Raw genomic sequence first — 27,648 nt, 5'->3', positions numbered from 1 at the left:
AACACTCTTCCTGAGTAAGTGGCACTTGAACTGGGCTTTACAGACAGAGTGGAATGTCATCTCGGAACTCCAGGCACACTTGCCTGAGGCCTTTGCTGTTGACGTCCCTTTTGCCTGGAACCTTCTTGTCCCAGTTATGTACCCCTCATCCCTGTCAGGCACTTCCAGAATGATGCCTTAAAATTGCAACCTTCCATCTCCTCTGCCCCTCTGCCATCCTCATCTTTCTTTATCCTTCTTTCCTGCCCCAAAGCACCTTTTCCTGTGTGATGTGTTACTTATGTCTCCTCTGTGTAGCTCCATGAGCACAGGGGTTTTTGCTGTTTTGTTCACTGCTATATCCACTGTGCCTAGACTCGTGTCTGGCACAGAATCAGTGTCCCTTACATATTTAATGTATGTGGAATGAATTAGTGACTGAACGAACGCAGAAACTGAGGAGAGTGGGGAAAGGTATTCTAGGCTGAGGGAATGGCATTAGAAAAGGCACAAAGATGGGGCAGTGAAGGGAATATTTGGGGATCCTGGGATATGGGGACTTGAGTAGGAGATGTGTCACACACACTGCACCACATTAGTGGAGGGTCTTGGAGGCTGATCTGATGAAGACAAAGGGAAACTTTTAACAGATTTGAGTAACATCATGGTTTTAAAAGGCAAAGTCTGAATTGCTGAAGATGAAAAGGAGAAGGGAAGAGACTGGGAGCCTGGTGAAAGATAACAGTGGAAATGGGGGGAACCCAGAGGAATTATTTGGCTTACACAGTGTCTTTAAAAATTGCCATTAAAAATCTGGAGGTTTCACTTAAAAATCTGGATTTTGGTCTCCTGTCTGAAGTTGGAGGTATTGGCAACATTGGGCTCTCGTTTCTGCATGGCAGAAATCAGCCAGAGCTGTTCAGTGGGGCCGAGCTCTTGACTTGGCTAGCCTTTCATTGATCGTTTTCTTCCTTAGCTATTGGCTCCTGGTGGAGGAGACGGGGTGAATTGTGATGCTCTTAATGTGGGATGGAGAGCCAGTTTGGAAGAGAGTCAAAATTGGCGTATATTTCTTCACTCATTCTTGTTATTCACAATCAGCAAGTCCGATGGAAATCCTTACTTCTGCAGCGCCACCCTTCCTGCCTGAAACCCCTCCTGCCTGGACTCCTTGCACTTCAATTGCACTCTGTTCTTTTTTAAAAAAATATATTTTATTGATATTTTTACAGAGAGGAAATGAGAGGGATAGAGAGTTAGAAACATCGATGAGAGGGAAACAACGATCAGCTGCCTCCTGCACACCTCCCACTGGGGATGTGCCTACAACCAAGGTACATGCCCTTGACCGGAATCAAACCCGGGACCCTTCAGTCCCCAGGCTGACGCTCTATCCACTGAGCCAACCGGCTAGGGCTGCACTCTGTTCTTTTCAACTCTTTCCTTAAATCCACCTCCCACCCCTTTGTATTTGAAAGCTACCCTGCTATCTCTCATTATACCATTCTCTTGAAATGCTTTCTAATGATTTTTTAACCATATCAATTTTCCTTTATTCATTTTACTAGAGGCCTGATGCACGAAATCTGTGCAAGAGTAGGCATTCCTCACCCCCCCCCCCCCTCCCGCTGCCGGCTTCCCTCTGGCACCCAGGACCCGGGCTTCCCTTGAAGCCCGGGCTTTGCCTGGAAGGATGTCTGGTCTAATTAGCATATTACACTTTTATTATTATTAAGATATCTTAGTTTTAGTACTTCCCCCTTTTCAACTTCCCTTTTTTATTTGGTTTTTCTAAATTTTTAGGTGGAAATAGATCATCATGTTTCTTTTTCCTTTCCACTGATAAAATCTCTTTCATTATTGTTATAAAATATATGAATTTAGATGTGTTTACAGTTTGGTTTTTTTTTCATTATGGTCTAAGAATGCATCATGGAATTTATAGCTTTTGTATTAAAATTAGGTGTGTCTCCAAGTCCTAGTATGAGAACAAATTATGTGAAAGATCCTTGTAATCCAGGAAAGGAAGTGTTATTTCCTTGGCTTCCAAGTCCCTTATTATATACCTTACTTTTACTTAGACATTTTTATTTCGAATTAATTTCAAACTTAGAGAAAAATTGCAGGTTTCCCGGTTGTTAAAATTTTACTCTATTTGCCGATTGTCTCTTTCTGTATCTATCTATCTATCTCAGTCTTTCTTTTTCTGAACCTGACTCTGCCACGTTGCCCCTACATAGGGGAATGGTTTAAAATATACTTCATGTCAGTTCTGTAATTTTCTTTGTTTTGTCATCTTCTGGTAATGAACAATTGAAGCCTCCAATTACAATGATACAGGTTTATTTTTCACAGTTTTCCAGTTTATCTTATATTTTTGTTACTCTACTTATGGCATATACATTTTCCCAGACAAATAAAAACAAAATTTTATTTTGTTTCATATTTTTTTGTACTTTTAATTTTTGTGTAGGGTGGATTTAAGGAATCTCCGTAAATCATAATACCCATCCTTTTCTGGATTTGTGTTTATCTTTTAATTTTTAAGTGTTAGGATTTGTTTCCCAACTCAGATACAGACCATTCTGCCTTCATAGGCATTCACCCATTTACATTAAATGGAGTAATTATGATATTTGTGTTACTGTCCATCATCATCATCATTTTTAAAAGTGTACAACCAAGTATTTTTTTAATACAGCCCCAAGGTTCTGCAGCTGTCTCCACAATCAGCATTAGAACATGAATATCTTCTTCCCAAAAAGAAATTTCATATTGTTTAGCAGTCACTCCACAAACCCCACTTCCCCAGCCCTAGGCAACCATTAATCTACTATCTTTGCTGTATATTTGCCTATTCTGGACCTTTCCTATGAGTGGAGTCATACCATATGTGGCCTTTTGTGACTGGCTTCTTTCACTTAGCATTGTGTTTTCAAGGTTCATCTGTGTTGTAGCATGTATTAGTACTTCATTCTTTTTGTGTCTGAATAATATTCCATTGCATATAGATATAGATATAGATATAGATATAGACATATACTGTATGTATAAGTAGGTAGATAGATATATAGTATATATCTATATCACATTTTGTTTATTCTTTCATCAGCTGATGGACATTTGGGATGTTTCCACTTTTTGGCTATTATGAATAACTAGGGGCCCAGTGTGTGAAATAGTGCGAGACCCAGGACCCTGCCTGCGCCGCGCAGGACTGCCCCGAGTCCTGGAGTCCCACCCCATGGGGCCAGCGTTGCGTGGAACTCCCCTGAGTCCCGCGCTGTGGCCGGTGCCATGGAATTCCCCTGATGCACCTCCTGGTCAAGTCCCCGCTGGTGCTGCAGTAGGCAAGACTGAGAAAGAGTCCCATGGCCACCACCACCACAGTGGGAGGCGGGACCCAGAAACCCACCCACACCTCCGGTCAAGTCCTCCAGAGTCAAGTCCCCACCCACCCGCGCGTGCCTCGCCAGGCGCGCACAGCCTCTTGCTGATCGGTCATTACGGTGTTAGGGCATCATGACCACAGGCTTTTTATATATATAGATGGTGCTATGAACATTCATGTACAAGTTTTTGTGTAGAAATATGTTTTTAATTCTCTTGGATTTATTCCTAGGGCTAGAATTACTGGGTTAAAGGTAACTCTGTGTTTAACATTTTGAAGAACTGCTAAACTGTTTTCCAAAGTGCCTGTACCATTTTATGTTTTCATCAGCAATGTCTGATGGTTCTAGTTTCTCCACATCCTAGCCATTGTTATTGTCTTTTTTTAACTTCATTTATTATACCCAACCTTATTCTTTTTTTTTTTTTTAAATTGACTTCTAGAGAGAGAAAAGAAGGGAAAGGGAGAAAGAGAAACATTTATGTGAGATAAGTTCCTTTAAGTTCATATTTTTTTATCCTTCGTTTCTCCAGTATACATATGTGGTTTGTTTAATGGAATTTGAATTCTCATTTTTTTTTTTTAAAGCTGGATTAGAAGGTAATGTCATCCATCCATCTCCTCCCTCTTCTTTTTTTTTTTTTCATTGTTAGAAACATTGTTCTAACAAAATTGTTTTCATTATTCCTACTATTAGTTTCATTATTAGTTTCTCTCAGGGGAGAAATGAAGCATTCAGGACTCGGCCTACTTCTCATGCACTTAAAAATTCTATGTTTAAATTATAAAATTCCCTTAGCATTTGCTTTTAGTTTATCAAATGATTTTAATCCTTGGCTACTATTTTAATATATAGTTTTTACCAGTGTCATGTATTTTTCATGGCTCAGTTGTTTCATCATTTTTTGAAAAGTCACTTCAGGTTCTGAAGTTCTTAGCATATTCTTCCAATTTCAAAAACTTTGACAGGTATTATGCTTTCAGCCACAGCTCCATTTCTCTCATTTTTGTGCAAGTGTTCTGAGCCTCTCTTTTCCATGGTTTCAAAAAAAAGGAAAAGAAAAAAATCACACTTTTTTTCTTGGTTATAAAGGCAGTATTTGTACGATGTAAAAAAATTTGAGGAATATGGAAAAATATACAGAAATGTGTGATGATTGCCATCTGCCTCTCTAATAACTTAATGTTTATGCTGAAGTTATTTCATTTTATACCAGCAACATTTTGAACCTTTTTCTTGATGTTAGTGTTTGTTTTGGCACTTTTTGTTTAACCTGGAGTCACTATTGTTCACAGGTCAGATCTCCTTTCAGAATTATAAAATTCAGTTTATTTTGTCTTGTCAGCTTTCATCTAATACTGTTTTGTAAGTGAATCTAAACTGCTGATGTTTCTATATCAGTTCTGTTGTTTACAGCCTTATTGATACATGTAGTTTCTTCATTGTTCACTAGTCAGCTCAGTTGTTTAGTGTCCTGTGTTTATTTTTCATAGTATTTTTTCTCTTCAGAGTAATTTGAGATATTGTTTAGGTGGTGCAATTGTGTTACCATTATTGCTTTCCTTTTCTAGTTCAGGCCATAGTGCTTCCTAATTGCCATTTAATTAGACTCAGTTATTATTATTTTTTTAATGCTTCACTATTTTACAACATTTTGCTGGGGTTTAAGGTTGTGGTTGCTTTAAAGTTTGGGTTATGGTTGGCTCAACCAAAGATGAGAAGTATCCTTTATAGTTTCCAGTGCTCTTTTGTAAAGATCTCACTAATCAGCTATGTTTGGCAAAATATCAAAATTTAGTATTATTTATGTCACTTAGTCCTTGCAGTCCTAGAAGGGATTATTATTATACCTGTTTTTACTCCAGGCAACTGGGATTGGCCAAGATCATGTACTTAATCAAATAATTAGAACCCCAATAACTTGGAGCTCTTTCTAATGCACCGGAGTTTTGTGAAGTTCTTTAAAAATTCTCTTTTAAAATAGTTAATATCGTGTTCTCCAGTTCCACCTGGTTGTTTTGTGGATTTTTGTCTTTGTGGGTGACTTCCCTGGATCCTGGTTACCTCCTATTCCACTTAGTGTTGCAGACACTAAGGTATAGTGGTTAAAAATAAAGGCAGAGGACAATGTTCTTGTGTTCAGATTTATTTATTGATATTTAAAAAATTTTGTTAGAGGAAATGTGTTGAATGTACTTAGAAAATCTTAAAATATAAACATGTATATGCTGCAAAATAAAAATGGGATTATAACTCTTTATATAGTTTTATAACTTTTTTTTTGCACTTCATAGTGGATTTGAAAAAATATATATTTTTATTGCCCTGGCCAGTTTGGCTCTGTGGATAGAGCGTCAGCCTGGGGACTGAAAGGTCCCAGGTTCGATTCTGGTCAAGGGACCATGCCTGGGTTGTGGCTCGATCCCCAGTGGGGGTGTGCAGGAGGCAGCCAATGAATGATTCTCTCTCATCATTGATGTTTCTATCTCTCTCTCCCTCTCCCTTCCTCTCTGCAATAAATAAAAATGTATTAAAAATATATCTTTTTATTGATTTTAGAGAGGAAGAGAGAGGGAGAGAAGGAGAGAAACATCAATGATGAGAGAGAATCACTGATTGGCTGCCCTCCTACACCCCCCCCCCCCCACTGGGGATGGAACCCCCAACCCGGGCATGTGCCCAACTGGGAAACCAATAGTGACCTCCCAGTTCATAGGTCGATGCTCAACCACTGAGGCACACTGGCCAGGAGAGAAGCTAACTTTTAATATAACCCTTATGATGTGTCCTGCACTGCTCTGCGTGCCTTCCATGTCTTTAGGTCCCCGTCAACATTATGAGACAGGTACTATTATCATCCTCTTGTACAGACGCGGGAATGGAGGCACAGAGGTAAATTACCAAGGTCAAATAAAGCTGATGAGTGACAGAGCCAGGATCCTCCTCTAGATGGGGTGGTTCTAGGGTCTGCTCCTTAAATACCAGATTATAATGCCTGTTTGTTTTTTTTCAAAATTTAATACGATTTATCTGAGTTTTAAGATTATTTTTATTTTTATTGAGATATCATTCACATAATATAAATTTTACCACTTTAAAGTATACAGTTCAATGATTTTTAATATATTCACTAAGTTGTGCAACCGTCACCACTATCTACTATCTAATTACAGAACGTTTTCATTACCCCCAAAAGAATTTCCAGACCTATTTACAGGTCAGTCCCAATATTTCTCTGCCCCCATCCTCAGGCAACCACAAAGAGATTTGGTGTCTTTATGGGACATTTCATATGAATGGAATCATACAGTATGCAGTATTTTATGCCTGGCTTTTTTAACGTAACATGTATTTTAAAGGTTCTTACATGTTGTAGTATATAATTGTTTGATCTGATTTTAAAAGTAATAAAAGTTCATTGTAAAACTCAATTCAGAAAAATATAGAATTAAAGGAGAAAGTTTAAATTTTCCCATGAGATAACTGTGGTTCCTATTTTGGTGTATATACCTTCCAAATTTTTAAAATAGGCATTAAAACACAAGTTGTGTTTTACATTTTTGAAAATCTGCCTTGTAAAAAAAACTTCATGTTATAATGTTAGGAAGTGTGCAGATTCTTTAAAAAAACTGTAATATATCAGATTTATTTTATGGGTCTGTGAGAAGGAAACACACAGGTTTGGCAATCTAGTCAGAAATAGGAGTATGGGAGAGAGTACCTCAGTTCCGGACCTTTGGTTGGGGCTGGATAGGGCTAGAAAGACCGTGAATACCTTTAGTACCCAGCCGGGGATCTAGGTCTTTTTTCCTTTCTGATCATGCAGTAGGTTGTCCTCCTCGTCACCTTGGCTGAGCATCCTGACACAGGCATTTAGAACTGAAGGAGGCAGCAGGGAATGATGGTAGGTGTTTGGTGGACGATTGACACCATCAAAGTGGCATTTAACAAAGGGTGGGTTGACAGTAGTAGTATGTAGAATGGGATGAAAAATATTGGAGTTAGATAACTGTGTGGCATATGTGAAATTTCTCTGCATAAATATAGCTTAGAGAAGTTTTAGTCATCTCTGTCAATGCTTTTTAATATTAATGTAAACTGCTTTTGGTTTTGTATCATGAAATACTGAATACAGGTTATTTTCTCCCTCATGTCTTTATAGTTGAAGACTAGAGGCCTGGTGCATGAAATTCGTGCACGCGGGCGTGGGCGTGGGGGGATGTGTCCCTCAGCCCAGCCTGCACCATCTCCAATCTGGGACCCCTTGAGGGATGCCTGATTGCCCATTTAGGCCCGATCCCACCGGGCAGTCGGGCATCCTTCTCATAATCCAGGACTGCTGGCTCCCAACTGCTCGCCTGCCTGCCTGCCTGAGTGCTCTTAACCGCTTCTGCCTGCCAGCCTGATCACCCCCTAACCACTCCCCTGCCAGCCTGATCGATGCCTAACTGCTCCCCTGCTGGCCCGATTGCCCCTAACTGCCCTCCCCTGCCAGCCTGGACACCCCCAATGGCCCTCCCCTACAGGCCTGGTCCCTCCCAACTGCCCTCCCCTGCAGGCCTGATTGCCCCCAACTGCCCTCCCTTGCAGGCCTGGTCCCCCCCCAACTGTTCTCCCTTGTAGGCCTGGTCCCTCCCAACTGCCCTTCCCTACTGACCTGGTCCCCCTCCAACTGCCCTCCCCTGCTGGCCATCTTGTGGAGGCCATATTGTGTCCACATGGGGGCAGCCATCTTTGAGCACATGGGGGCGGCCATATTGTGTGTTGGAGTGGCGGTCAATTTGCATATCACCCTTTAATTAGATAGGATAACTACTGGTTAATTTAGTAAATACGTTGAAGAGAATTTAATTTCTAATTCATCCCATTTCCTGGGACTGGAGTCAATGTTTACCAAATCTATTATTCAATTTTACCCTGAAGTGGTATTTTTTTTTTTAGTCATTTGTGTCATTCAAGGTGTCCCTCACATTGGTCTGAGGCAGTGGTCGGCAAGCCGTGGCTCATGAGCCACATGCGGCTCTTTGGCCCCTTGAGTGTGGCTCGGCGTTAGAACCACTTCTTCAAAATAGACTTGCCCAGGCCGAAAACTGACTTCTGCGCATGGGCCACGAAGTTTCAATCGCACTGTACGTGCGCGCCCACACGTGGTATTTTGTGTAAGAGCCACACTCAAGGGGCCAAAGAGCCGCATGTGGCTTGCGAGCCGCAGTTTGCCGACCACTGGTCTGAGGAAATAAAAGAGGCGAAGTTTTAATACCCATTTGCTCTAGGCTTTTTAGTACAGATCTAACCATTACAATACCTAAGGAAGGTGTTAATATCCTAAAAGGTGAAGAGCTAGCATGTGAACCTGGCCCTACTGACCTCCAAACTAATGCTTTGTCAGTTATATAGCAAATTGTCTCTGGGGTTGTGTTAGAAATCACCACCATACAACCATATAGACTAGAGGAAGAAATCATCGTTTAACTGGATGTTTACACAGTTCCTGTTACCATTTTTATTTTTTCCTGGCTGGATTTTCCTACATGTGTTTTTCATGCGCAATCATAGTGCTTTTGTTAAGTTTTGTCTTCTGTTTTGTCACTTGACATTCATCTGCATATTTTCATATTGTCAGATAAAATAGCTGTATAATATTCCATGGCTGTACCACACCATTTCCTGGTGTGGGGTATTTTAAGTGTTTAAATATTTTAAATGTGTTTTCAGTGTAGAGATTGTGGAACTGTCTCCTAGACAATTGGCTGCAGGGTCAGGAAAAAGCTGGACTTGTTTTGGGAGTGAAACCTTCCCACAGGGGTCCTGTCAGATTGGATTGCTGTGCTTTTCTAAAAAATGGAAGGTTTCCCAAGTGCTAGTAACATCTCAACAATGTGTATAAATCCATTGAAATTGGGTTATTCTAAAGAACAAGGGAAAAAGTTTGAACGTGTCCTGGGGGGAGTCAATAAGGAATCACTTAGAAGTGCACTAAAGATTTCCACATGTTGGTAAGTACTTTGAGAGCATTAATTTGTAGGGCTTTCCCCAGTAGGCTCTGGAGACTGGAAATAGCATGGGCTAAAACAGATGAGATGGCTTTAATAAGGTTGGGGAAAACCAGATTTGAAGACTCAGAGTGGTGGGAGTGGATGAGACTGCTGAGGGAGAAGAGACAAGATGAGAAAACATAATGGGATGGCTGAGGGCAGAACATTTTTATAGACAGCATGAGCAAAAATAGGTTTACACATGTTCGTATGGGAAAGAATACAGTGACTAATAAATGATAATCTATACTAATAAAAGGGTAATATGCTAATTAGACCGGGTCGACTGGACATCTTCTAGATGTCCAAATTCCTTCGGGACAAAGCCACGGTGGCGGGGGCCGAGACAGAGGTGGTTAAGGGCGATCAGGCCAGCAGGGGAGCAAGCAGTTAGGGGTGAGATCAGGCCGGTGTGGGGGAGCAAGCAGTTAGGGGCGAGATCAGGCCTGTGTGGGGGAGCAAGCAGTTAGGGGGTGATCAGGTCGGCAGGGGAGGGCAGTTGGGGGCGATCAGGCCGGCAGGGGAGCAGTTAGGGGGTGATCAGGTCAGCAGGCAGAGGTGGTTAGGGGCGATCAGGCAGGCAGGCTGAGGCGGTTAGAGGTGATCAGGCAGGCAGGCAGGCAGGCAGGCGAGTGGTTAGGAGCCAGAGACATATCCTGAGGGGTCCCAAATTGGAGAGGGTGCAGGCCGGGCTGAGGGACAACCCCCCCCCCCCCCCCAGTGCACAAATTTTGTGCACCGGGCCTCTAATACAAGAATAAACTGTGTTTTACATACTGACATCTGTAAATCTACTTTTGCCTCACTCTGTATAGTAGGAGGCCCCCTTGTCTTGCTGCCGTAAGCTTCTGATAGTTAATTGGTTAATCAAGAAAGTTATTTAAAGTGGGGAGTCACAAAAATGATTCATAAATGTATGTGGCATTTTATTTTAACTTAAAAGATATAAACTTATTAAACAACATTTTGAACAAAGTTGCAGAATTTAGAGAGAGAGAAAGAAAGATTTTAGAGAGAGAGAAAGAAAGAGAGAAAGAGATAGATAGAGATGGAAACATCCCTGCACACCCCCAGCAGGGATCGAACCTGCGACCTCCTGGTTCCCTGGTCGATGCTTAACCACCGAACCACACCATCGGGCAAATTTTTTTTTGAGAATAGTTGAAATTTCCCCTTTCTTGAATAAACCCCATTCATAATACATTGATTATAAATTCCAGTTTTAATCTTTTAAGGAACTGATAGACTTGTGGATGCAGAAGTCTAGATTTTTATCTTGTCTTTACCTAATGCAACAGCGATTTTTAAAAAGCACCTTGCTTTTTTAAAAGTCTTTTAATAGCATTCAATTTTGTTTTCATAGATACAATTTATTTTCACTTTTGTGAAATGTTATAGCTGGCATCTAATGGGTAGATGTTGCTAAACACCCTCCAGTGCACAGGAGAGTCCCCTACAACAAAGAATAATCTAACCCAAAATGTCGGTAGTGCCCAGGTTGAGAAGCCTCGAATTCTGCTGTAACAGCTTGCCATAATTTAATCACTTTTGGCTCTCTGTGTTAGTTAACTCATAAGATCCTCAGAACTGCACTCTGTTTAATGGAAGGGAGGTAGAAAAGTCATAAATATTATTCTAGGGGGCCAACGGGTCCCATTTTGAACTGCAGCCTGAATCCAGTCAGTGCTGCCAAAAGTTAGGGATTTTGACACCTCAGGTTCATAGGTAAGGAGGGTCCCTCCCCTAGTGTGTATTGTTTTCCCAGCTTTGAAATGTTAATGAAAATTGAGACAAGTCTTACATGTAGGGAGTTGTGTGATGGGCAGAGTTGCAACCAAAGCAAAATATTTCTGTTTAGAGCCACTCTTCTGAATGCTTCTTTGTGTAAAATATTTCTACTTGGAGAGCTGAGTTTTGAGGGCTTCAATAATGGCTCATCTATTTTGCTGAATGCCCATCTTGGGCTCAGGAAGGCAGGTGTGTAATCATCATCACCACTGACAGGGAGTAGAATCCCCTCTTGATGGCTGGGACTGTACAGAATACTTGAAATAACATTCAGAAGGTGATCTCAAAATAGAATTCCTCCTGTTGTGAGTTTGAGCTAAGGCTGTGATTCTCATATTTGTGAGGAATCAGAGCACCAGGAAGTCATGATGGTCTTGATAAATCAATTTTATTACATGACATAGCATAAACTTAAGACTTTTGCTCGGAAGTTATCTTAATTAAATTTATATGCAATCATTATATCAGGATTGTGTTTAATTACACGTGCCAATAACCTGTGGCTTGAATAAGGGCTTTATTTTTTGTGTTTATTTCTTATTACAGTAAGTCTGGAGGGATGAAATCAGGGTAGTTGTGGTGATTCCCTAATTCTCTTTAACTTGTAGCTTTCATGTGCTTGCATGTAAGATAGCTGCCATAACCGTGGGCACAGGCTCTCCAGGCAGGAAGAGGAATGGAAGAATGAGGGAGGAAGGGGCAGTGCTTACGTAGGAACTGTGGCACAGAGTGAGGCAATCTGGGAAATACAGATTATTTAGCTGAGTACCTTTTTTTCCTGGACAAAATCGAGGTTCCCTTATTAAGTAAGAAGGGGAGAATAGATTCAAAGTAGGCCATTAGCAGTGACTACCACAATAACAAAACAAATCAAAAGGTACATTCATGACCTTGTGACATTCAGGATGATGTGTTCTCATAAAACACTGCTGGAATTTTCTATTAATATTCTTACTTGTCAAACCTTAGTTTTGTTGACAGCTAGCAATCTCAGATATTGACAATTTAGAAATATAAGCGAAGAAAACTCTAAAATGAGAAAATTCTTTCCATTGAGGAAATGAAATTCTTACTTTTTTTAAAAGATGAAGGTACACACTAGTCTATGACACTAGTTTTCCTATATCTGTAGTTTGGGAACCAATGGTATTAATATTTGTGTGTACTATTAAATGATGTATGTCTCTTTCACTAAGGTTGTTTTCCTAGATAAGAACATTCTTTTCTCTCTTTTGATATGACTCACATATTAAGGGCAATTCAAACATTCTTTATTTTTAAACATATTTTCTAAATTCTGTGTAATGATCCTATATTAGTTTAAAACACATATTTATTGATTTCAGAGAAGAAGGGAAAAGGTGAGAGAGATAGAAACATCAATGATGAGAGAGAACCATTGATGGGCTGTCTCATGCACGCCCCACACTGGGGATCCTGACCTGGAATTGAACTGTGATCTTCTGGTTCATAGGTCGATGCTCAGCCACTGAGCCACACCGGCTTGGCCTATATTAGTTTTATAATCAGAATAAAGGTCTTACTAATTTTTCAAGATCAATGCAAGTCTTAACCATCTCTGACATGGCACCCTGTGCTTCAAATCTATTTTTTAAAATTTCCTACGTCTTGAAATTTCAAGAGCAGTCATAGTCTGTATTCCACAGTTCTCCTCTTTATTATAGGCTACATTGAATTCATCACTAATTGCTCCACATGTTAGCAAGATCATAAGCTCCCTCTTATGTATTTTTCCAAGTCCCAAATTCTTAGCATAGGATTAGTTACATAGTAGATAATTAATTGCTTCTGATCAAATAAGTGACCACATTTAATACATTACCACAGGAAAATAACATGGATTTCATAGCAGGATAGGCATAAAGTAAAACGACTAATAATCAGAATTTCATGACTTTTACCTTTTCCTATTAAGGTAGGACTCCTAGCTCTCTAGGGATGAGGGATCGCTGGAAAATTGCTGCTGGAGAATTGCTCCCGGAGATCTGCTTGCCAAGACCTCACCTTGATCTAGAGCTGCAGGAGGCCCGTGCCCTTCCCAGAGTTTCAGCTATGGGTGTCAGTCAGAAGCTAACTTAGGCCTCTTTGCTCCCACTGCGCCAGGATGTGTTTTTTAAATACTCATTTGTTTGTTGTTTGCATAAAAGCGTTTGTTGTAGCTCTCATTCCCCACATGCAAAATGTGAAAATTGCTTTGTAGTGGTTTTTACCCAATTCCGCATGATTGGCAGCTTTACATAGCACTACCTTGAAGCAATTCATTTGGTTTCCTGGAAACCTTAATTTGATGCTTTTAGAGCAAGACTGACAGTCTTGGAGTAGGAGCAAAATGACCACAGAATGCTAGTATTGGCTGCGCTTCCTGTAGTAGAAAAAAATTAAATCAGTGATTAAAAATTTTTAAGTCTGATAGATTTTGAATCTCTTTAATTTTGTGCACATAAATGCTCCACATATACCTATTGTATGAAATTCAAGTTCACTTTATAATTCCTTTGTAATTAAAGTGGTTTATTTGTCTAGAGTAAATAACGATCATCCTAAATTTATTCTAGGTACCACAATAATTATTATTTTTTTAGTTACTTTTATTCCGTTTCCTCTTTTATCTTTTTTGACTTCTTAAATGATGATTGAAAATGCTTAAAATCTTGTCATGTAATATTTAAAAAAAAATATATTTATTGATTTTTTACAGAGAGGAAGGGAGAGGGATAGAAAGCTAGAAACATCGATGAGAGAGAAACATCGATCAGCTGCCTCCTGCACACCCCCCACTGGGGATGTGCCCGCAACCAAGGTACATGCCCTTGACCGGAATTGAACCTGGGACCTTTCAGTCTGCAGGCCGACGCTCTATCCACTGAGCCAAACCGGTTCTGGCATCATGTAATATTTTTATCACCTAATAAAAGAATACCCCTAAACTAAACAATGTTTTATTTTTCATGGGTTTAGAGCTTTGTATAAATGGCGTTATTCTGGATGTGACTTGTCTTTTTTTTCTTTTTCTTTTTTTTAATTGAGGCTTAATTGATATATTAGTTTTAGGTTACAACATAATGAATCCATATTTGTATATATTGTGTAGTTATTTGTTATCCTTAAAAGTAGCAATCATTAGAAAAATAATTTAAAATATTAAAACAATACTAAGATGATTACCCTAAGGTCTTGGGAGTCCAAAATAGAAAAATTGTTGATTTACCTTTGGAATTATGTGAAATCCTGAAATTTAAATTTTGCATTTTATTTTGGTTTGGATTACTTGCATTTTATTATGCAAGAGTCTCATTGGGGAATCCTGAATATTTTGTGTCCTATAGAACTTGCTTTTTGTATGTTATTTATGTCTTCTTCTTATTATTATTCTTGTGAATGAAATGCTCTATAAATTTTAAGGATTTCTTTTTCATTTACTTATATATGTATATTTTGTTACAAAAAGACAAACACATATATATGAAACAATTTTTCCTCTTTTACAGAATTAAATGTGAGGGAGTCTGATGTAAGAGTTTGTGATGAATCATCATGTAAATATGGAGGCGTATGTAAAGAAGATGGAGATGGTTTGAAATGTGCATGTCAATTTCAGGTGAGAAATTCCAACCCTATTTTGAAATCTTTTTTACATTTCTCATGTTTTATAATTCTTCATTCTTCAAATTACAAAGCTTAAAACACCTTGGACCCCACAAGGATGTTGGGCTCACAGCCCACTAATTCTTTCTTACCAGATGAAGTGCTATTATCTTCTGTGCTTCTTTCCTTGAACTACTAGTAAATGGAGAGACTGACAATAGCAGATGTGAAGATGCTTTGAAAAAATATTAAAGTTCTATTTAAATGTATAATTGTCACCGAAGGGAAACAAAGTACAGGTTGTAGTTGAGTCTCTTATTTAAAATGTGGACATTTCCCCCCTTTCCTTCTCTTTCTAGTCCATTTCTTTCCCTCCTTATTTGCTGCTTTCTCATCTTTTTAGGCCAAAGAACATCACTGACTTGATGCCCGAGGGTAGGTCATGGTTAGAGATGGACTAGAATAGGTAACTTCAGACTAAGATCTTTGCTTATCAGGTGCTGTTTTAGTTGTAATTCTATTGTTTAAAAAGAAGTAAAAAGAAAGGAAGCAAGTCCGGCCAGATTTGCTCAGTGTTTGTGCATTGATCTATGAACCAGAAGGTCACCGTTCGATTCCCAGCCAGGACACTTGCCTGGGTTGCTGTCTTGAACTTGGTGTGGGGTGTGCAGAAGGCAGCTGATCAATGATTCATTCTCATCATTGATATTCTCTCTCTCTCTCTCTCTCTCTCTCTCTCTCACCCCACCTTCCTCTCTAAAATCAATAAAAATATATTTAAAAAAAAGAAAGGAAGCAAAATGTGTTACACTCATTTGTTTCTTTTTGTTCATTTTACATGATTGAATTATAATCTGTTTTTAGAATGTTGCTCACAAGATGGTCCCTGGTTCAGAATTTCAGATGAAAGAAAGAAGGAACAAGAGTCCCCCCCCCTCCCCAATCATAATCTTGTTCTAATCATACCCACTGTTTCATTTATGAAACAGTTGAATTGGCTAAACTCAAATGGCAAAATCTTGTTTTCCCTATTGTGGCAGCAACACAAAAATCAGTTCATTTTTTTTTAGCCTTAGCTTGGCGGCTTGGAATATGCCCCATGAGTGGTTCAGAAGTCAGCCAGAGATTTGGTCTGAGTTTGTATACAGAAGCTGGACTCCCCTCTGATTCTCCTTTCAGGTATTTTCTCTCTCACTTTTCAGTTGTCCTGAACTCTGACCTCTGGTTCTGCAACCCAGAAAGATTGTAGTTTTTTTTAAATTTTTTTTATTTATTAGTGTTTTAGCTACCCTGTATCAAGAAGACTGGAGCTGTTTCCCTCTTTCAATTGTCTTCTAATTTCCTTAGATTAAATTCCTTGATGTGGAATTGTTGGGTGAATGGGATACTTATGGTCAGATTAACATTTTCACCAATAGCAATATATTAGACTGCTTATTTCTCCTCGGCTTGTGGGTAGTAGATTTTGAAGTCCTTTTACATTTTATAAATCTGAAAGGCAAAAAACATTTTAATTTGATAACCAGAGCTATTAAAAATGTTTAATATTTACTGGCTACTTTTTTTGTGAATTAATATTTCATACTCTTTGCCTATTTGGGGGAGTATTTTCTTTTTCCCTTATAGTGGTTTGTATACACACACACACACACACACACAGTATGTGTTATACATATGTATATGTATGTGTGTATATGATATACAATACATTATTTGAGCACTTATATATTGTTTACTGTGCTGAGCATTTCATTCATTAACTGTTCTAAACATTATATATATAATATATATAAAGGTTTGTATAATCTCACGAGAATCTACATGTAGGTACTGTTTTGATATTTTTAAAAGAGTAATACTATATGCTCATAGTAAACAACTTGAACAATATATAAGAATATCCTATATAATAAAAGCAAAATATGCTAAGTGTCCGAAGGATCAGTTCACCAGTTGCTATGATGCGCACTGACCACCAGGGGGCAGATGCTTTGACCAGTAGGTTAGCTTGCTGCTGGGGTCCGGCTGGTCAGGACTGGGTGAGAGGGCCAGACATGCCCTGGAGCCCTTCTGTGGTCCCTCGCGGGCTGGCCGGCCAACCTTCCTTGGTCCCTCCCTGGCTGGCCGGCCCCCATTGGCTCCGACTGGGACTGGGTGAGATGGCCCTGATCGCCCTGATCACTGGCCAGGCCGAGGGACCACACCAGTGCACGAATTCATGCACTGGGCCTCTAGTAGATATTATAAAGAAAAATGTCTTCCTACCATTACAGGCTACCAATTGCTTTTCTCAGAGGCAACATCTATTACTTCTTATATTTCCTTCTAGAAATAGTCTGTCTTATACCAATGTGTCTTCTTTCCCTTTTTTTTTTCTTCTGCAAAAGCTTTATTGTTTCATTTGGTCCAATGCATGGAGATGGCTTCAGGGTGGTTAAAAGAACGGCTAGTAGTTTCAGGGGGAGGCTCAGGTAAAAGCCAGACACCAGGGGAATGCAGAGGGGCGTCTCAAAGGCCTCTGGGCTCCAAAGGCTCTTCATCGTGCTTTAGGGCGAGTCTTTCGAGGAGATACTCGCCCAGCCCAGCCTGGGGGCCGGCCAGCCTGCGGATGTGAGCCAAGATGTGAGCCAGGTGGTCGTCCACCTTCTTGATGAGTTTCACCTCCTCACCCAGGAAGTAGTTCTCTGGGAAGTCACGGTGATGAGGTGCGAGGGTAGAACCCAAAAGGGCCTGGATCAGGCTCCTCTCCAAGGCCAGGGCGGCTTCCATGGCATCCTGAGTTTTGCCCACTCATCTGGGGAGGCTTCAGCACGTCCTGGAAGAGAATGTGGCCACCGCGCTGGTTTTGCATCTTTAAGAGACGCTCAGTGCCCTCAGTTTCTTCTCCACCAACTCGCGGAAGCAGCAGCCTACACTCTCGAGAGCTACATTTCATGGTCAAAATAGAAGCTCAGAGAGAGGCAGGTGTGGGGGGCCCGCAGAGGCAGGTTGGCCAGGCGGTTGACCACAGCCTCCACCTCAGTGGAATAATTCTGGCGAATTTAGGAGCTCATGGCTATTTGGCAATGAGGAGTTAAGGTAGTAAAAACCCCGGTGTGTTGGCTGGTCCCGGAGGTGGTTCTGAAGGTGGTGACTGGATAAGACGGAGGAGAGTGGCCGGAGGCTGGAAGAAGGGGCGTCCCTGCGTCTGTTCTGTCCAAACACGGTTGAAGCAGGAGACAGGTCTGGGACCACCGAGGGCCCTGCCTAATTTCCCTTTTAAGCACTAAATCACTTAGTAGGTTTACCTTAGAGATGGCTCCTTTTCCGTTTAGATTACAGGAAAGAACTCTGTATTTCAAAGAAGTTATCCTATTGTCATTTTCATTTTTGATAGTATTAAACTTTCACATCGTATTTGCCTATTTTTGTCTTTATGATTTTGATTTTCATTCTTTGAAAGTCTTTCCCTGCAACTCTTAAAGGCATAGTGTTTTTGACCTTTTAAACATGCTTGAACGGCTAGAAAATCCTCTCATGATCTGTCTGAATCCCTTGCATTCTTACTGGTGGCAAAGAAGGAAAGGGAAATAAAAGTTAGGAGTTGAGAGCAGTAGACATTTATCCAGTGCTTGCTTTGTGCTGCGTGCTAGGCTGAGGATATAAAGATGTTTCAAGTTCCTTGCCTTGTAGGAGCAAACTGCCTAAGGGCTTACAGCTGATTTGATCCTGTTACTTTGACTACTTCCTTTGACTACTACTCTGCCTCCTTATAAGCTTATAAATGACACAGACTCTTGCCATTTTAAGAACAATGACCTCATAAGCCAGTTAAACGTAAGAGGGTGCTTTAGCTATATCTTTCAATTCAATTAAAAAACTTGGTTATGATTTAGGATGCTTTCAGTGTTAATATAAGCTTTCAGGAATATAATTATAACAAAAAATAACAGGATTTTAAATAAAGTCTAAAATTTTTTTAGTCTACAAATAAAAGCTATGGTATTTTGCCACATTATGTACACAAAGCTACTTTTATTAATTTGGTACAAAGAAAAATGATCAGTACGGCATCTTTCCATTAAAACTTGAGTAATATATGAAGAGGAGTGCCTATGATGTTTTCCCTGTTTTCTTTCTTCCCCTTGGTTCCAGTCCAGGTCTGAAGATCTGAGAATCAGGTGAGCTGATAATGTAAGTCTCCGTCTGAGTCGGACACCCGAGAACCAGAAGACTAACCCATGTTCCCATTCAATAGTTAGGCAGAGAGGGAATTCTTTCTTCCTCCACTCTTTCATTCTGTTCAGGCCCTCAGTGGGTTGGATGATCCCACCTATAATGGGGAGGGCACTTAGTTTGCTGATTCAAGTGAATCTCATCTAGAAACACCCTCACAGACACATCCAGAAATAATGTTTAATCTGGGCAACCTGGGGTCCAGTCAATTGACGCACTAAATCAACCATCACAACATTATTATTTTCTTATTTTCTAAACTACTTCAAAAACACTTTCTTCCTGCTCAAGAGAAGGTATAGTGGAGAGTTCTTTTCCCCAGGAAAAGGGAGGTGGTATAGAGGAGGCAGACCTTAGCCTAGAGTCAATGCCTAAATCAGGAGTTGCCATGCCAAAATTGCCCACATCCCTTAATTTTCCCATAGCATAAGGAGAGGTTCCTAAGAAAGACCCTTGGAAATGGACTGACCAAGGAGTAGCCAGTCTACTTCTCCTATCCTATGCTCACTCCTAGGTATGAGCTTGTTAGGTTGAATTTGAGGGACATTGCCCAGGCTATGTTAAGTCCTCTGTAGCTACCACCAGGTGACATATGACTTGTGTAGAGTATATCAATTGTGAGGAAATGAGGTCTTCCACTTATTAGCTATGACCCCGGGCCTACTTAAGAGTCAGAAATGATAATAGCAATACCCAAACCAGCTAATGTTTATTGAGAATTTACTGTGGCAAGATATAAATGCTAAAGATGAATATCTCTTATTTAATCCTCATAACATCTTTATTAGATAGATATTATTATATTACCATTTTCCAGGTAGGGAAAATGGCACTAGTGTTAGCCCATAGTCACATAGGTGGTGGACCCAGGATTGGAACTCATTTACATGAGATCCCAGGCTCTAAGCACTAAGTCATGTGCTTCACAGGATTGTTATGCTATTTAAGTTCGATAGGACATAACTTGTCACTGGTGTTGACTAGATGTAAACTCTTGAATAAATGTTTGCTATTACCTTAGAGATTTTCAGCCCTATCAGACTTAATGACCCTTTTTTATAACCAATAATTTGTATTCTGTTTCTTTACTATTCTTTAATGAAATTCATAGATAATGCAACCTACATAAACACATAATTAAAGAAATCAATATATTGTATAATTGCAATGTAAAGGAGAAATAAAAAATTTATAGTAAAATTATCCTACTATAAATTATTCAACATGTAAATGCTTGGGCATGATTACAGTAGAAGACAATACAAATAGTCACATGCTTATATCTATCTACTTGTAATGAATGTTTTGATTTACTAAAGATTAGTGCAATTTTATAGCAGAAATATCTAAAAACAAAAATGTAGAGGTATGGTGGATGCTAGAATAAAAATTAAGTTATAGCAGAGCAGGCTTATTTATCTATAGTATGTCTTGCCATAGTTCCAATGTGAATGGCTAGAGAAGCATTCAGAAATTGTATGGTGTGTGTGTCTTTGTTGTGTGGTACTGTTTTTTCCTTTGCAGGACATACATCTAGCTAGCATCCATGGAATCCATCTGCTAAATGACCGTAATGTGCTTTATCATTGTAAAAGCCAAAAAATCTTTCTGCTAAATGACAGTATCATTCTAAGAACCAAAAAGTCTTTCATAGGGGCATCTATACCTAGGGGGCGCTATTAACACCTTTGAGAGCACACCATTAAAAAGTCATTAAGCATTTGTTGAGCAAAGAGTTGGTTGAAAAGTTCATAGAGGTAGCACTTGACATCTTGGAGCTTATGATTTCCTTTACAACTATGCATTGTTTAATTACAAAAAAAATTGACTCCTGCAGACATCATAGAAGTTATTATGTACAATTTAGGGGAAGAGAATAGAGGGATGTGATTCATGAATAATTGGAGCAATAAAGTAAAACTTTAATTTTAATTGAAGTTATTGTAGGAGTCTGCTGATAATGGATAGCATGCAGACTTGCTCATAAAATATTTTATTAGAGATTGTTTTTACCAGTGCTTGACCTGTGGTAGCATGTCATATTTAAGAGTAAATAAATGATAAAAGTAAATCTTGTGCAATGGAGAAAAATTGAGGAATACACAAAATAATAGAAATAAAAGACCATGACAAGTAATCTAAAAAACTTATTGATGTTTTGTTCTAGGATTTACTTTATGAATGTTTATTTTTTCTAAGAAATTGAGAATCCTACCTAATAAAACAGTAATATGCTAATTGACCGTACCTTTGCTATGCCCACAGCCAATCAGGGCGCTATGCAAATTAACCCAGTAAAGATGGCGGCCCCCACGCGCTGCCCCGCCCCCCATTGCCATGGGAACCGGGAACTGGGGCCGGCGGGAGGCGCCGGGAACTCCCACCGCTCCGATCGCTGAGCGGCTGAGGGAACCGGGGCTGGCGGGAGGCGCCAGGGCCTCCCGCCGCTCCCATCGCTGCTGGTGGCGCGGGGCCAAGCCCCGACCCTGAAAGAAGGCGGAAGGTGGAAGGCGGTGGCCAGAGCCAAGGCCTGGGTCCCTGGTGCCAGTGGAAAACTGGTGCAGGCAGCCAGGTGAATGAAGGTCTATTGCACGAATCTTCATGCAACGGGTTTCTAATATATATATATATATATATATATATATATATATATATATACACACACACACACACACTAGAGGCCCAGTGCATGATTGAATCACGCACATGTAGGGTCCCCTACACGCTTTCGCTTTTGATCACGGGGGAGCTGGGTGCCTGTCCGCTGGTGCACCAGGCCTTTCAGAAGCCTCCGGCGCGGCGAAGGCTTCTGAAAGGCCTGGTGCCTGAGCGGACAGGCACCCAGCTCCCGCACTTTTGCTTTCGATCGCAGGGGAGCTGGGTATCTGTCCGCTGGTGCACCAGGCCTTTCAGGAGCCTCCGGCGCCGCGAAGGCTTCTGAAAGGCCTGGTGCCTGAGTGGACAGGCACCCAGCTCCCACGCTTTTGCTTTCGATCGCGGGGAGCTGGGTGCCTGTCTGCTGGTGCCTGAGCGGACAGGCACCCAGCTCCCCCGCTTTTGATGGTCCGTGGTGGGATGTGAGCTCGCTGCCCCAGAGGCCCCTTCTGTGCCGCAGCACAGCCATTGCGCAGATGCTGAGCTCGAGCCGCCGCTGGCGACGCGAGCTCAGCGTCCCGCTGGCCCAATCGGCCACCCCGGCCACCCCGGCCACCCCGAGTCCCGCCCCCCCGCGCCTCCTGGCCAATCGCGGGCATAGCGAAGGTACGGTCAATTTGCATATTTGTCTATTATTAGGTAGGATATGTACATATATGGTATATAATTTTCTTGCTGTAGTTTTACTTATATCATTTTAAAAGTTGCATTCAGTTTTGTGAACGAAATAATACATTTTAAAATGGCACAAAATTCTCAGAAGTTTATACATGTGGTATTATTGCCTGCTTTACATCTAACAATATGTTACCTTTATCTGCCACACAGTATTATTTTAAAAGGTAATTCTCAGTGACTGTAATATTAATTACTCGAACAGATATAATATGCTTTATATTGTTTTTACATTTTTTTCCACTAATAAATTTTTGTTTGAAATTTAAACAGACTCATATATACCTAGAAGAAATGGGTGATTGTCAGAGGGAGGGAGCTTGGGGGACTGGGTGAAAAAGGTGAAGGGATTAAGAAGTACAAATTGGTAGTTACAAAATAGTCAGGAATGTAAGGTACAGCGTAGGGAATATAGTCAATATTGTAATAACTATGTATGGTACCAGGTGAGTACTGGTAATATCGGGGAAACACTTTAAAAACTATATATATATTGATTTTAGAGAGGAAGGGAGAGGGAGAGGTAGAAACATCAGTGATGAGAGAGAATAATCCATCAGCTGCCTCCTGCACAGTCCACACTGTGGATCGAGCCCGCAACCTGGGCATGTGCGCTGACTGGGACAATTCGAATTCTTGCCTCCTGGTTCATAGGTTGATGTGCAACCACCTGCCACGCCAGCTGGGCTTGGGGGAAACACTTTGTAAAGTATGTGATTACCTAACCTCTATGCTGTACGCCTAAAACTGATACAAAATAATATTAACTATAATTGAAAAACAATTGACATGGGCCATAATATATTTTTGTCTGTAATAGTTTCCTTCAGGTAAATCCCCAAATATGTAATTCTGGATCAAAAACTGCATTCCTTTTTCAAGACTCTTGCAATGTGTTGTTAAATTATGTTCTCGCCTAGCAAGGTGAAGTTTTTGTTTGTTTAACAGCCAGTTCTGTAAGCTAAAAGTAGTATCTCATTTTATTGATTACTAGTGAAGGTCAGCATTTTTTTGTATGTTAATTGGCCATTTGTAATTGTTCTGTAAATTTGTCTTTTGTCCATTTTTTTATTAATTTATATAATCTCCTTTTTAATAATGATAATAACTTGTGTCATATATTTTCTCCAGATTTTTAAGACTTTAGTTGTTTATGACATTTTTGACATATAGAAGTTTTACAGTTTTTAAAACATACAGATCTTGTGTCATTTCTTCACCTGTCTTATTTCTACTCATCCTTCAAGGCCCAGTTCACATTTCACTTTCTCTGAGAAGGCTTTTCTTGAATACTCTGGCTTACAGTAGTAGGTATTAGATATTGTACTTATTGTCTACTCTTGATTTAGTACATGCTTTATCTTTTATATATATATATATATATATATATATATATATATATATATATATACATATATATATATAAAAGATATAGCATGTACTTTATATATATAATATATATATATATATACATATACATGTATGTATATATATATATATATATAATTTCCCCTTCTATTTGTATGGCTCTCTAACATGAAGGAAAGTTCTCTGAGAACAAAGATCATGTATTTCTTTGTGCCGTCTATAGCATTTACCTTGGGACTGTACCAGAGGTATTGAATAAGTGAATTTTGATCATAATAAAAAGACATTTAATTTTTAGCACTCATAAACATTGCCAGCAATTTTCTCTTAAATTATCTCACTGGATCTTTATAGCAAACAAATAAAGTAGATAGGAAAGGGATTTTCATTCTTATTTTTATGGTTAGTTAATAGTTCTTTTCATTATGAATGTGCAGAAGGTAGGAGAAAGTAGTCTAACTCTTTTTTTAAACCAAATAAAAGAAAAAAACTATCCTGTAGTTAGAAGTGTGTCATACTGCTATGGTATTGCACTCATGAATACAAAATAAACTATTAATATTCATGCCTATTTCTGATATTTCTTTTTGTTTGTTTTGTAGTGCCATACAAACTACATTCCCGTCTGTGCATCAAATGGGGACACATATCAAAATGAATGCTTTCTCAGAAGAGCTGCTTGTAAGCACCAGAAAGAGATCACAGTAGTAGCAAGAGGACCATGCTACTCTGGTATGTTGTGATATTCTTCTGAGTAAATGCAAGAAATGGTTCTGCCGTATTTTCTAAAAGGAAGTTTGCAGTCAGAGGTGTAGTCTCAGAACTGCTGTCTGGATTGGTGGGGATTGTGTGGGGAGTGGGGAGAAAGAATGGGTGGTGGTTTATTTTGGAAGGCATTAATGTAAGTTTCCTACATGCATTTGTATTTGGGGGCAGTGGTGAAGGTGAGGTATTGTAATTAGAATTATTGTATGAAGGTTAGCAGGTTAGCAGTAAAGGTAGAGACTACCCTTATATGATGATGTATCCATTCCTTTCATTCTATTAACCCCCAGTGGTCCTGTATCGACCTCTCAGTATACTTCTGATGCTTAATGCCCTTTTTTTTGTGTGGACTTGGCATTTCTTTCGCCTGTGGTTTGACTATTAGAATAAGATCTGGGGTGGAACATGATATGGGCCCCATTTTGTTGATTTTTATTTTTTGATTGGCGGGAGGGGTGGGGAATATTCATAGAAAGCCATTAGTGGCAACCCAGGATGTATCTCTTTCCAAGCTCTTCTTTTCCTGTCTTCTTTTTCTGTCTGTCAACCCTTTTCACCCCCCTCCTCCTACTTGTTTATATTTACTTCCTTCCTGAATGGGTGGTGGTTTATTTTGGAAGGCATTAATGTAAGTTTCTTACTTGCATTTGTATTTGGGGCAGTGAGGAAGGTGAGGTATTGTAATTAGAATTATTGTATGAAGGTTAGCAGTAAAGGTAGAGACTACCCTTATATGATGATGTATCCGTTCCTTTCTTTCCCCACATATTACAGTGCCTATGTTCAGAGTTATTATTGGGCCTCCATTACATAAGCATGATTGATTGATTGTCTATGTGGTTGATTTCAAACTCCAAAGCCCCCACTTTAAATCACGTGGTTGGTCTCTAACCCAAAGACTGTTGAATGTGGCCGGCCCCACCCTAAGATCTGATATGGTCAGTACCTTTCCTAAACAAGACACTTCTATACGGTATGGCATAGATTACCTTCCAGAAGCTGAGGACAAAGGCCACACATCTCTTTGGGCAAGGCCAGATTCTTTTCCAGACACTAAATCGTTAGGTGCTTGGTGAAATTATTATCTTCTTAGGCCAGTTAACTATCATTTGGTGTGATTCTTATATATGTTGTGTTTCAAATACTTGATTTAGAGACCACAGAGGAATATGGAGTTCTCTACAGCCCCCAATTAATTGTGCATCATTTATGAAGAGTATGTATTTAAGACACCAAATGCTTTGATAGGCAGTGAATGTTAAACATAGAAGGCAGAGTGGTAAATTGGAAAGAGCACCGCATAAGGGTTAAAAAACCTGCCTTTCAAGTAGCTCCAGCTCTTATTTACTGCATGACTTGGACAAGTCCCTTAACCAAACACGGAGCCCCAAATTGTTAAATGGATATCACCTCTTGGGGTAGCTAAATGAGGATTGAATGAGCTCAGCTATAAGGTACTATATCAATTTTGTTGTTTGCTGGATGGGCCAGTGTTATTCTTGTCATTTGCTCTTTGATTGGTCCTATTCCCTATGCTAAAAGTAGCATTTTCTTTTGTTTACTTGAAAACTCTTAATGATTTACGATCGAGGTTAAGCCTTTGCTCCTCTGTGAAATCTTTCTTCCATGCCATCTCCCGGCAGAGTTTGTTCACACTTTGTGCATATCTCTATGTATATGCCTCACTGTATTTCATTTATCTGACATGTCTGTTTCTAGCCCGATCAGTTATTTCTCAACTGGAAGGCAGTATGCCCTGCCTAGGGAGGTACATCATAATCCTAGGCATGGGTGGAGTTGTGTGGGCTGGGGAAGGCGTGTGTACAGTGAAAATACAGAACTCATCCTTATTAGAAGAGTAGTCATGATGTTCCCAAGCAATGGCTTGCTGCCCATGCATAGAAGCCAATACTATGACATCGGCTTTTGAGGAAAAAAAAAGGCTTTATTGGGACGTCCACAGGCAAGGAGGCAAGGCTCAAATCTGTCTCCCCATTGAGGGTTTGGGGTGGAAGTTAATGGGTTAGGGTAGGAGGGGCTGGATGTGGAAGTGCTGGTGGGGCAGGTTTCAGTTGGAGGGCTTTAGCACTGGATCTTCCTGGACCCTTTGCTTCTGAAAGGATTCCCAGGATTAGTTCTGGTCCAGTCTCAGCTCTGTGGTTGGGGCTAGGGGCAGGGGATGTGAAACTTTGGTTCCTGTTTTATTGAAGGTCAGAATTCTCTCCTCTGCATGTGCTACGGCTGCAGAACATAGATTTGTTCTGTTGTTTTTGAAAAGCCAACTCAGTATCTGGTTAGACACAGGAACAGACCAGTTTGAACTGGCTCTGTAGTTATAATAATATTTAATTTATTGGGGAATTTTAAGTAACACTAAAAGAAGATATTAGATATTTTATTTTTTTAAATTGGACATGAGTTATAAAAAGGTTGGAAGTGATTAAGTATCTCATCGGCTGGGACTGCCTTATTTATCAATTTATTCCTCACATTTACCATGTTGTCTAGCATATACTTTATGTACCCAATCAGTGTGGATAGAAGAAAAAGGGAGTGTTTTCCTGAGAAAATTTTGGTCATAAAAACTGTTTTAAATTGAGTTCCCCTCTTCTCTTTTTTTTTTGGCTTTCACTCCTTATTTTCCTTATTACTTAGAGAAGATGTAATTTTTTATGGCGGACTAACCAAAATTGAACGCAATTGAAGACTTTCTATAAAACCCCGTGAAGATTTTGCAATGGGCACTACATACAATATGTTTTCCCAATGTCTGCCCCATCTGGGAATTGATTCCTGTCTGAAGGAGCTCCACGGGAAGGCAGCAGTGTTGTTACAGGTGGTGTCTCCCACTCCAGAGAACTGTTTGCAGAGCTGGTGGCTTCTCCAGTTTACCCTCCCCCTGCAGAGTGCTGATCAAGTGTGAGGCTCTTTACAGGCGGTTTCTGCTATTTTACTGCTGGGCGCCGGCGATACTACAGCATGACTCTCTTTCCAGCGTGCTCTGTGCCATATGTTGGTTCTCTTAGGATTATAAAATCAGTATTTTACATTCATTACATTTTAGCCTGGCTTTTTCATTTCACTAGTAACAAGTCTCCCACCTACATCTTGGTGAGATTCCTTCTGGTTAGGTTTCCTAGAGGAAGTTGATTTCATCAAGAATGTGAAAA

General features: G+C 39.9%; 1 protein-coding gene across 1 annotated transcript in view; it reads left to right on the top strand.

Moving 5' to 3' along the window:
• The window catches only part of TMEFF1 (transmembrane protein with EGF like and two follistatin like domains 1), a 77,129-nt gene that overhangs the window by 8,074 nt on the left and 41,407 nt on the right, over positions 1 to 27,648 (top strand). The window contains exons 2-3 of the mRNA XM_079790639.1: positions 14,704 to 14,813; positions 24,316 to 24,445. Coding sequence (XP_079646765.1) covers positions 14,704 to 14,813; positions 24,316 to 24,445 — 240 coding nt within the window. The remainder of the gene's footprint in view (positions 1 to 14,703; positions 14,814 to 24,315; positions 24,446 to 27,648) is intronic.

This window comes from Cnephaeus nilssonii (genome assembly GCF_951640355.1).
Source record: "Cnephaeus nilssonii genome assembly, chromosome: 14".
Taxonomy (NCBI): domain Eukaryota; kingdom Metazoa; phylum Chordata; class Mammalia; order Chiroptera; family Vespertilionidae; genus Cnephaeus; species Cnephaeus nilssonii.
The sequence above is the reverse complement of the archived record's forward strand: the minus strand, read 5'-3'. Positions and strand labels throughout refer to the sequence as shown.